Source organism: Lacerta agilis, chromosome 12 (assembly GCF_009819535.1).
Source record: "Lacerta agilis isolate rLacAgi1 chromosome 12, rLacAgi1.pri, whole genome shotgun sequence".
Lineage (NCBI taxonomy): Eukaryota > Metazoa > Chordata > Lepidosauria > Squamata > Lacertidae > Lacerta > Lacerta agilis.
Window position 1 is genome coordinate 38,441,710 of NC_046323.1, and position 12,391 is coordinate 38,454,100.

The 12,391-nt window shown below is 43.7% G+C and overlaps 1 protein-coding gene across 1 annotated transcript; it reads right to left on the reverse strand.

The window, feature by feature from the left end:
• Nucleotides 1-4,037: 4,037 nt before the first annotated feature.
• LOC117055994 (mitochondrial import inner membrane translocase subunit Tim29-like) lies at nucleotides 4,038-4,860 on the reverse strand. Its single transcript, XM_033165966.1, is given in 2 exon segments — nucleotides 4,038-4,326; nucleotides 4,329-4,860. Coding segments are annotated over 2 exon segments (672 nt in total). The 3' UTR covers nucleotides 4,038-4,186.
• Nucleotides 4,861-12,391: the final 7,531 nt, after the last annotated feature.

Genomic DNA, 12,391 nt, shown 5'->3' on the forward strand with positions numbered 1-12,391 from the left:
GCCAATGCAACATGCAAGAAGAACTGACATTGCACCAAAAGGGTTTGACAGGATGCAAATATTTTAGCTCAGAAGGAGGTAGCCATATGGACTTGATAAGAGAGGGCATTCCACACAGAAGAGGCCACTGCAGGAAGGCCCTGCTCCTAGCGCTGGGCCAGCCAACATGGTGCCATTCAGATGTTGTTGGACTACAATTCCCATCATCCTTGGCCATGATGATAGGTGCTGATGTGACCTGAAGTCCAGCATCATCTGGAGGGCACTATTTTAGCTACTCCTGTTCTAGGTAAAGGTAAAGGTAAAGGGGCCCCTGACCATCAGGTCCAGTCATGTCCAACTCTGGGGTTGTGGCGCTCATCTCGCTCTATAGGCCGAGGGAGCCGGGGTTTGTCCGCAGACAGCTTCCGGGTCATGTGGCCAGCACGACAAAGCCGCTTCTGGAGAACCAGAGCAGCGCACGGAAATGCCGTTTACCTTCCCGCTGGAGCGGTCCCTATTTGTCTACTTGCGCTTTGACGTGCTTTCGAACTGCTAGGTGGGCAAGAGCTGGGACCGAGCAACGGGAGCTCACCCCGTGGCAGGGATTTGAACCAGCGACCTTTTGATCAGCAAGCCCTAGACTCTGTGGTTTAACCCACAGCGCCACCTGGGTCCCACTCCTGTTCTAATGGATGCTATATATCAGGCATGTCCAACTCCCAAGAGACTGTGATCTACTCCCAGTATAAAAAACTGGCAGTGATCTACCCATTGTCATTGGAGGGAGGAGGAGCATGCGTGGGGTGGGTGGATTGCCCAGTTGTTGAGCTTTTTTTTAAGGAGGGAAGTGCCCAGAGTTGTTGAGCTTTTTGGGGCGAGGATTGCACAGAGTTTTTTAGCCTTTTCCCTATTAATTTTTGTACACGGTAAGGATCCCACGATCTACCAGGATCAACTGGGGATCTACTGGTAGATCGCGATCTACTGGTTGGACATCCCTGCTATATATTATACAGCTATACGTCTTGGTCTGTCCCTTTACCCCTCTCTCTAAAGCTTCTGTGAACTGGCTGTTAAACCAGCCAGCCCAGTGCCACCGGTTTTACTTGAGGTCATCAGCCTCAGTTCACTTGTAGCCCTTCTAAGTTCCACTGAAATTGACGGGAATTAAAAACATGCACAAATGTTGAGCTCTGTAGTCAAAACAAGGCAATGGGAAAGACTTGTCCTGGAACAAATCAAGGAGGAGGAGAACTGCCCTTCAAAGGTTGACATCATTACGCTTCCTTCCCCCCATCCTAGTTTTGTTGGGGTTGGGTTTTTCCTGAACGATTTGAGAAAGGCCTTAGCGTATCCAAATAGCCTTTTAAAAAAGAAAAATGTCTAAAGGGAGAGGGGATTTAGGTCACTTGGCGAGCAGATGATAGAGAAACACTATTTTGCTAACATAAAGAAAACAGCTTTTTATCATGATCAAACTGCAGAAACAACAGAACACTGAATTACCAAAGGCGACTAGCAGTTATATAAAAACCTGAGTTGTCTGCTGTGCTTAATTCAAGTAAAGCACATCTAATCTAAGGATTACAATGAAACTGAGAATGAATGGAGTCTCTTAGTTATGCTTTTCCCTGTTCTGCAATCAACACCAGGACAGCACATTGCCTTAGCTAAAGAAGCATTGAAGATAAACAGCTTTAATTTGATGAAGCTGAATTCATGTTAAATTGGGCTTCAGCCTTAAGGGTTTGCTTCTTCAGACTATTAATGCCATCCATTTGTGAGCTGATGAATGGACAGGCATAGCCTTGTTTCTGGTCCTGCTGTGGTCTGGCTTTCCTGGGGTTCTAGGGCAGCAATGTTGTTGGATACTGCTGACTGAATGCAAAGGGGGGGGGGCGTGCAGACATCTCTTTGACCCGCACATTTCTCTGCTCTGGGGTTGGGAGTCTGGTCCCCAGCCTTAGCTTTGCTACAGCAGTGCAGTATAAGCTGTTAACTATGTGATGTTTGTACACGTGGAACAGCACAAATGAGAGGATCCTCTGCAGGAGTCCTATTTATCATTGCTCTGATGCATAATTCATTCTAGTTATCATAGCTCTGATGTATAATTTATCGTGCCACTTTTTTCTCCGTTAGGTTTCTTTGTGCTTCTGCTTGGTCACTTGTGCAAATAATCAGGTCCTCTTTCCAATATTTAAAACAAGAAACAGGTGGTCCCTGCTTTTAACACTTGGAGAAAATGCTTGTTTAGGAGGTATGGAGGTTAACAGTGTTCCTCCAGCAACAGAAATTTTATTCAGAGTGAAATATTCAGAAGGACGTGTGGGTGTTAGTTGTGCCGTGTGATTCTCTCCAGTCACGCAGCAAGTCCTTATCACTCACGGACAGCAGGATGATAGAGACAAGAGATACTGGACTGTGCTCCTTATAGGGGGAAACATTTGTCTGGTTCGTGTTATAATGTGCACTTGCCTAATTCACACAATAAGTGAACCAAAACAAAGCTGTCCTTCAAAATTTGCACCTCTGCATGTTTTGTAACGCAGCTCTCCAGCTTAAAAAGTGTGTACAAACATGCAGCTACTAGTGAGAATAATATACAAAAGCTGCATTATATTTGGAGAAATGGCTTGCACAAATTTATACATTAGACAAAATAGCATACAGAAATGCAGATATCAGGAGAAATGCACATGAAAACACATGCAAATTTCATGTGAACTTTTTTTAAAAGTGAAAAACACAACTTAACGCAGAAATGTTGCAAAGTGTATTTAAAGTTTGGAAAGATGGGTGAAACTAATATTTACAGATTGATTGATTGATTGATTGATCGATCGATCGATAGCAATTCCTACCAGTGTTATTGTCATGTGTATTGTGCCAGTGCCTTTTTTTGTGCCAGGGTTGTTTTGGGTACAACCCTGCCTCCCTATATTGGAATCTCTGAGAGCTGCAGCCACACAAAGGGGAAAGAATGCTAGGTGCCTGAAAAAAGGTTATTTCAGGCGCAACACATGATTAGAGTAGTTACTGTCGTAATTTATGCATTTGATGAACACTGCTATAATGAAACATGCCCCCGCCTGAACTAAATATTTTGTCAAGCACCTGGAGTTCCCTTCTCCTCTTCTCTCCTCTGTAGTGCATCTCCTTGTTTCATTGTCATATTTAATTTGTAGGGTGTGCACCGGCAGGCAGGTTACTTTAAAGGACTGGACCTCCAACTGTCCAACACAGGTGAAATAAGAGCTTTGAGTATGCTGAAGCAGCCTGGGATCCTGTGGTTTTAAATATATGTTTAAAAAACAAGAATGATTGAATATCTGAATTGATGATATTAGAGGCAAGACAGCCAAAGAAAAAGAGAGGATCAACATGTGCAGATTTGGTTGGCTGCTAAACAAAGGCACTTGTTAAAAATGTATCCAACTGAGCTGGATTTTCATTGTTGTTGCCTTAGCATCCATTCTTAAACTAGAAAATATGAAGTGTCGGAGCCAGATTGGAGCTTTCGTAATATTGCGGAGGCCCCAGAGAATATCCATTCCCACTAGGCCACACAGCTGGCTGAACATTCTGACCAGAATTGTTTTCTGTGATTGCAGGGTGTCGCATACTTTTCTCACATATCAAAACAAAACAAAGGTCTGCTTGCTGGCTTGTGTATTTTGCAGTGTTGCTGTCAGAGGAATATGCAGCTGCATGTGCCCCACCTGTGTGTACTTTCCTTTAAAAACATAGATGTGGAAGGACTTCTGTCTGTTTGTTCTTTGGCCACAATGCATTTTTCAGCTTAGTGTTTCGTGTTTGCTTATTCTGTTTAGAAGGACATGCCTAATAATCCCATTAGGGAACGAACGAGAGAGTCTGCAGTGAAACTCTGAGATACTTACCGGTATGCTTAAAATGTGTTCTAAAATGGGTGATACAAAATATAGAATGTCAAACAGGGTGTTGGCTGGACTTAGTGTGAAAAATGCATTGAGGCCAATGAAGCAGCTATGAAAATATGAAGGACCACAGTTGTTGTTTATATATATATATATTCATTTATTCGCCATACCTGGCTGAGTCTACATGAACAATACAGTGAAAATCAGGATCCTAGAAGAAAACAGACCATGTTCCTAATGGATCTTTTTCTTTGTTCCACCATCTCCAAAGGGATATGATAAACTACAGCCACCAAGGCACATCAATGATGTCGATTTCCCTGACTCTCCCTTTCTGTTTGCTGGATCTGCTCCTCTGTCAAGACAACAGGCTTATATTTCTCATCAAAACGTTTCTCGTTGGTTTCCGAATGGAGGTTACGGAAAGAAATAGTCCTGAGATCTCCAGCAGGTGTTGAAATTCCTCCTCGTTAATGTCCGGATCCCGCATCTTGGAGTGCAGAACCCACCAGCGCCCCCAGAAGCCCACATTGAGGACTTGGCTGGGAACCTCCATCCAGTGTGTCTTCAGGTACTTGCAGTGTGCCTGGTAGAGATCTGCTCCCGCGTCAAAAGGAGCCTCGTAGACGAGGGCGAAGAAGAGCAGGCTCTGGAAGTGCAGCTGGCCCTGGTTCCTCAGCTTCGTCAGCCGCTGGACGTGCCCTTCCGAACTGCTGCTGCGGGTCCAGGGCGAGAGCAGGAGGAGGGTGCCCAAGGCTTCCAGGGGGCTGGCCTCGAAGGAAGACTCACAGGGGCTGCGGAGGCTGCAGCCCACTGCTCTGGCCAGCAGCAAGAGGGAGAGCCCAGCTTTCCCCGGCCGCTGCCTGACACCCAGAGCAACCTCTTTGCAGGCTTTGGCATAGTTGTGCAGGAGGCACCTCTTCTCCAGGCACCGCCCCCAAAGGCACCTCTTCTCCAGGCTCGGAGGATCCGCCATCGCTGGCCTTTTCTGGGAGGACCGCCGTGAGGGACCACAGTTGTGTGAGCAGGGCAGGTTTCAGGTGTCAGCTCTGTCAGGAAACAGGCAAAGCCCATAGCCCCAGTCAGGATGCCACTGGCCAGTCCGACTGCTGCACCTTTCTGTCGATACCTATTCACCTGGCTTCTCTCAGTGAGAGAGCCGTGTTGTCTGGCAGCTAACTGTAGATGGACAACATTGGGTCTCCTCCCTGCCTCATGATGTTTCTTTGACGTTAGACTTAGATTACACATCCTTTCAAGCTGAGAACTGTTCTCTGTGAGGTGGGGCACCTGGTCACTATAAGTAGGCCAAAGCAGGTGGTAATGTTCTGCCTTCGCAGCTGGAGGGAGCGTGCTTCTGAATGCCATTTGCTGGAAAACACAGAGGGGAGAGTGCTCTTGTGCTCGGGTCCTGCTGCTTGTGGGTTTCCCACAGGTATCTGGGTGGCCCCTGGGAGAACAGGGTGCTGGATTAGATGGGACACAGACCTGATCCAGAAGGCTCTTCTTATGTTCTTGCATGTATTCCTCAACTCCTACAAAAACTCCAAGCAACTGGGTAATTCTTCTCATGCCTTTGTCAGCAACGGGCCACCTTAACACTTCTCCTCTGCCTTTGGCCTGCTCCATCCCACTACCAACTTGATAAGGGCCAGGCCTAACAACAGGTAAGATTCACTGCAAGAATGCTTTCAGATAGAAAAACCAAAGTATCAACATTTCAAAATGAAATATTATTCCACTTTGGATCAAGTCAAACAAACAAACAAAATACTCAAAATGCAATATATTTAGGGGTGTGTGTGTGTGTGTTTAGCAGCCCACCTCCAGACAATTTGAGCAATAAACAGGAAGCTCTGTGGGCAGCTGGTTCATGGTACCATGCACAAGGCATTCATATCACTGTTCCTGAATCAAGCTTACCGTCACTTCTGTACAGGATCTACCAGAATCCAGCTGTTGTTTTACTTAATGATGTTATCATGCTCTTAATGCGCAAAGGTCAGCTGTCCAGAAATATGGAGAATAGATGGCAGCCTTAATCTTGTGCACCTGGTGTGCCTGGCCTGCAGTACTATTAGGTTTGGACTGTGTATAAAACATGAAAAGTGTTTCCTGTATGAAAGCCAGTAAAGCACATCTCAGCAGAATGCCTTTTTTGGGTATGTTTTAATAAAATCATGCAAAAAACCAAGTGTTATAAGCCATGACATGGTTGTGATACACAGAACAACTTCTAGTTTGCCACCCCATCTTGAACATCTTCCGCTAAAACCCCTCCCCCCAAAAAAAACACAAATTCCAGCTATTCAACCACCATGGGGTTGGAAGCCTGCATTGGTTAACTGAGTTTTGCAGCCTACAAAGCATCTGTTATTGGGTGGCGTATAAACAGTCAAACAGTGGGATGCTCTACATGTCATTCAAAGTCCAGTTGGACTTACAGGAAAACTTGTATAGGGTTTCAACCTAAATTTTAAAAAAAAATGTGCAACAAAAAACAAAATGATATATACATTTATATTATGTATATAGCTAACTGTTGCAGCCTAAATAAATGTGAGAAAGTTGGACTAGGACCTGGAGACTTAAATTCAAATCCCCATTTCATATAACCTGGAAAAACAGGACCATCCTGTTGCCTGGAGTGTTGCTGTGGCTGTGATCTGAATCAAGCTCATAACTGTGATCAGAACAACATAAAAAATTTAAAAAATTCCTTCCAGTACCACCTTAGAAACCAACTAAGTGTTTTCTCTAAGGTGCTACTGGAAGGATTTTTTTTTTTAAATTATAATTTGTACCACGGCAGACCAACACGGCTACCTACCTGTAACTGGAACTGTGATCAGAGTTAGAGGAAAACCTGAAGACCAGTTAATGCAAAATAAAAGAGTTATTCTCTCTCAAGCAACAATGCAGATGTTGTTATGCCACAAATGTCTATTGATAAGAGAACAGGCTGCCCTTAACAACAGTATTTCTCTGCTTCAAATGTGCAATGCATTTTGCAATAATTGTCCTACCATCGGGGAAGTCCATTAAAAAAATATAGCAGTATCGTACAAGTGAAATTGAAGTAAAATGTACTCCAGGTCTGCTTTCCTAATTCTCCTGCATTGGCAATTCTCAACCTGACTGTCCCCAAACCCCAAAAAGATGGCCTCCAAACCACAACAAACCTACCCTAACAAGAACATTAGCACAAATCACGTTTTTCAGATTCTCTAGGTACCCTGCAAATAACTTGGAAAAACACAGTGTTCATCTTACTTCATCTTTAAAAGCTGACAAGATGGTGAGAAACCTGCCTACTCTAAATCCCATCAAGAGGACAATTGATGAATTATGCATTCCTTCCTTCCTTGGTACATGCATGGCTCTAATCGTTTTCACAATCATTTATTTATTGTTTCTGTATCTTGGTTTCTCTTGGATGGTAGCTCTCCCCATTACAACAGTGGCAGCTCATTTTTTTCATTACAATGTCCACACCCTACCCGACTGCACCATGACTAGAACATTCCATTTGTCCTGCTCATCCATTATGACTTATTGCCATCTGCCGGAAAGACAAGGTCAACTACCACGTAATAATTTCAAGATTCCTGGAAGTCAAGTCACAGAGCTCAAGCAGTAAACAGAATGAATGCATGTCTTTTTTCCTGTCACCCAGGTTTCAAAATACAAATACAGCAGACTGCATATCCTGTGAGTGCACCTTTCGTTGGATTCCAATTATGTGAGTTGATCTTCACAAAGTCACATGACTGGAATCCAACAGAAAAGTGCACACAGAGACTCATTTTGCAAGGAAGAGGATTGGCAGCCGATTTCTTCTGCTACATAAACAGAAAAATATATGTGCCCTGCGGGACTGTGAGTGACTCACATAAACACCCATTTTTCCAGAGTGATGGGATCACTCCTTGCTTTCTCATCATGGCACATTGTAATTTAATAAGGCTGGAAGGCAGAAAATATTCCCCCCCCCCAATGATCTTTTACCCAAATTATGTAAGTGAAGGAAGCATTGTGAAACTGCCCAAAACAAACGTAAGTTTGAGAAATATAGCTGCTTTGAAAAAGAAAAAGAAAAACAGCCTGCAAACTCATTTTGCCTAGAGGCATATCGGCATAACCCTCCAGACACAATGCCACTGTTAATTTGCCTACTTAAAGGAGGGTTATTGCATTCACACACAGCCGCCACCACAGTTACCACCTTGTAGGGTTGGTAATTATAACTTCCCAGTTGGGAAAAGGAGAAAGAGGCACAGCTATTTCTGTAGGGACAGAGAACAACGAACAAGACAAAACAAGTTGCTGGATGTATTCAACATCCAACTGTGAAAAACACATCTCTTGTAAGACCATTTGCTTTTCATGCATCATGGTGGTGGTGTTGAAATAATGCAACCACAGTCAATCCTTTCTCCAGTTAAAAGTAGGTAATATCTCTTGCCTACCAAAAGCCTCCTCTCTGGTTGGCGATGTCAAGACAGGCACTGTTGCAACCAGATATGCCACTGGGGTTAGATGCTGATTCACTTGGAGAATGACTGTAGCTCTGTGGTAGACGGAAGCTTTACATGAGAGAAGTCACACATCTAGTTCCTAGCATCTTGAGGTACAGCTGGGAAAGTACCCTGCCTGAAACCCCAGAGAGAACTGCTGCCATTCAGCGTAAAACATAGGAAGGCAGTTTCCTCTGCTCAAATCCTATTGGGTGGATTGCCATAAAATGTTTTCACGGCCTGCTAGCACAAAACATGCCCCTTTGGCAAAGTGTGCTGAGACTCGTGCATGAGCCTTTAACCTTCTCTGGGATTCTGTTTCCTCAGACATGAAGCAAGCCCCAACATTGTTATGTGTGTGATGTTTGTCGAAAACTATTCATTTCTCCCAAATCAGCCTCTTTTCATTTCTGCCGTTTTAATTCTTCTTGGGATTTTTTTTAATGCCTTAATGGTGTTTTTGTTGTATGTTTAACATTCTATTTCTATCCACCACCTTTCATGCTTGCTTATTGTTTAGTTGCGCTGTCTTTTCTACTTTATCTTTAGGTGGAGCTGGTTTTTATTGGAGATTGTAAACTGCTTTGTGGAGGAAGCTCCTCAAAAACCAGGGTGCCATTTTTAAAAACAAAATATTATTATTTTTTAAAAAAAAACCTTGCCACATTCCAAAGTACTATCTCATTGCTTGTTCAAGCATGGCTCTCCCCACCACACACCTACCTACCCACCCACCCCACTATCTTTCATGGATGGCACCCAATTGTAAGTGTGAGGATGAGGCCAAGCTGAGAAGGCAGCATGAGGAGAAAACAGTCCTTGGAGCAGGGTGGACTTCCTGGTTCATCGGCCTTGGCCATGATTGTTCCATCTGGGAGTGTGACTATGTGAGCTCAAGTAAAGGCAGGGAGAGTCATTTTCACCAGCATCTCTAGGGCTGTCATATACAGGTTAAACTCGAAAAATTATAATATAATGGAAAGGTTCATTTCTTTCAGTAATTCAACTTAAAAGGTGAAACTAATATGATGAGAACCCCAAATTAACAATTTCAACTTTGGGGTTTTCATCAGCTGTACACCATAATCATCACAATTATAACAAATAAAGGCTTGACATATCTCGCTTTGCATGTCATGAGTCTATCTCCAGTAGCTAATGAAAACAATTGCTTACATAAATGGACTTTTCCACAATATTCTAATTTTTCAAGTTTCACCTGTACTTGGCAATCTGCACATTGAATGGATATACTGGTTATACAACAGTGCATAGGTGGGAAACATTAGGAATTCTGAAGAATGAACATTTCTGATCAGAAACAAGAGAGGATTATCAACTGTTTGTTACTAGAACCATAGCTGTCAACTTTCCCTTTTTTTGCGGGAAATTCCCTTATTCCAGCGCCGTTTCCCATTGCAAAAAAAAGGTAAAGTTGACAGCTATGGCCGTTTCCCAATGCAAAAAAAAGGAAGGTTGACAGCTCTAACTAGAACCCCAGGTAATGAATGGAGAACCGAGGTTTGCTTCCACAAATCCTTAAAATATATCAATATTTAGATTATATTTGCATATCTGCAAATCACTGCAATGCCAAAGTAAGTACCCTTCTGAGAGTGCTAGAGAACAGAGACTTTGTAGCAGAGAGAAGAGATGTTTGCCTCTCAAGCTGAGAACTTACTTCGGAGGACGAGAAGCAGAAGCAGCTCAGATCCATGTTGCATGCATCCTGTCAGGTAGGGATGGAGAACCTGTTGCCCTCCAGATCTTGATGGATGACGAACCCTGTCAATCCCTGACCACTGGTCAGAGAACCCAACACCTGGAGGTTGCTCATCCCCACAAAACTCAGATATTCAATACAGGACTTGGATATGCAACACTGTACCAGCAAAATGTGGGCACAGCCCAGGCAGCCTTCTCAGGGTTCAGGCATATGAACATCTGACTTGGCAGCAATGTTGCCAAAATACTAAAGCTCTGAATTAAATAAATCAATGAGCGCTCAAACTAGTCCTGCAAGGTTCCGTTCCAAGGGAATGTGTTGTTCTCTTATAAAATTTGTAGTGCCTTCTACACATTTCAGAGTCTCGCCCAAGAACATAGTTTCAGGGCCTATCTGTTCTTCACACTCTCCAGTTGCAGGTTCACAGTCCATAAAGCAAAGCAAAAAGGACAAACGGCCCTTTCAAAAGCCATTTTCCCAGAGTGTTTACCCTGAACATCTGCTCTCATTATCTGGCTCTTATGTGCGAAAGTCCTTGGAACATCACCATTTATTTTTAATCCCCATGAGAAACAGAAAAGGGTGAGGAAAGATATTTATTAAGAGAAATCGGACTTGATGCATCGTAAGAATTTTGTTTCCTTCCAACGCTTCTATTTCTGTTCGCTGGGGAGAACGGTGTCTGGGTGGGAGGACCTGGTTCTCCACTGCACTGCAACAGCAGTGTCTTAATTGGACACGTGGTGGCATTAACCATTAGGCTATGCCAGCCACAGAGTAGGAGTATAGCCAAATTGGGAGTTTTGATGTAATTATTTGGGAATTTCCCAGTGTGCTGGGAGTTTTTGATGTAATTATTTGGGAATTTCCCTAGAACCCTAGAAAATTGTCTGGATGTGATAGAACTGTGGCTGTGGAAACAGGCATGCTGTATCCTTTTGTTTGGGCTGATGGCAGCAAAATGGCTAGGTTGTACTCTGGCCAATAGCAAACAGAAGTAGGAGGTGCAGCAGTAGATGGCAACCAGTGAAGCACCACCACATGCATATAATATGACCCATTCACACAGTGTGGTCCAGTGCATCTACATACGGATGACCACACATACTCTTACTGTACTAACAGGCAGCAGCTCTTTAGCAATAGGTCTTTTGGATCACCTGCTGCTACCTGGCCCCTTTTAACTGGAGATGTCAAGGACTGAACCTCAAAACGTCTTGTATGCAAAACATATGCTCTACCATTGAGCTACGATCCATTCCCAGGAACAATTAACTCCCCAAACTTAAGCAGATGTGAGAGGAGGAAGCAATGGGGGCTGCGTTTTCCCACAGAGAAAGGATTTCAGCTTGAGAGCAAAGAATTGGATTCCCTGCAACACCAAGGTAATAACTGTGCCTTTACTTCACATGACGACACTCATCCGGAAAGTCCGTCCATCAGTTGTTCCCACAACGCTCAAATGTCTCCTCTGAAGGTTTGTCAGGTGTTGTGGTCTCTCCTGCTTCTACTCCAGGTACCAAGCCATCAGAGAGTGTCAGGGAAGCTGTGGGTGGAGTTGCGGTTTTGTTTCCACAGCAAATAAAATCCATGTCAGTCTTAAACATACCAAAAGCAACCAGCCAACCACCTGCTTTATCAGAGACAATAAAAAACTGTTAGCTCCATTTTAAACAATCTAAGTGATCAATCGAATAATGAGAGGGAAACTTTGATTACTGTTGTCCAGCTGGGATAGTACAGCACAAGACTCTTAATCTCAGGGTCGTGGGTTTGAGCCTCACGTTGGGCAAAAAAGATTCCTGCATTGCAGGGGGTTGGTCTAGTTGGCCTTCATCAACCCTTTCAACTCCACAGCTCTGTGTCTCTATTATTCTATGGCAACATACCTTCTACTGACTTTTTTATTTACAGACCAAAGATGGAGAGGACATTCTTCCTTCCTCACAATTTTATAGGCCACAAACAGAAAAGGATGCAGCCCAGCAATCTCCCTGCCCTAGTTACTGAGTAGGACAATCCCCCGGTCTCTCTTCATGCTATCTATAACACATTCCTTAAGGTACAGAGGCTATATAAAGAAGTGTATCCCTGCGCTACCTCTAAACCTTGGCTTATAATTATCTCCAGGCAGAATTAATTATAGGTGAGTGATGGGCTTTGTGATACATGCTAAGCAGAATAAATAGGATCTAAAAATGCAGGGCATCTCCAGTGCAGGTTGCAGGAGACATCTTTAGCCACCGAACACAAAAATATTTGGA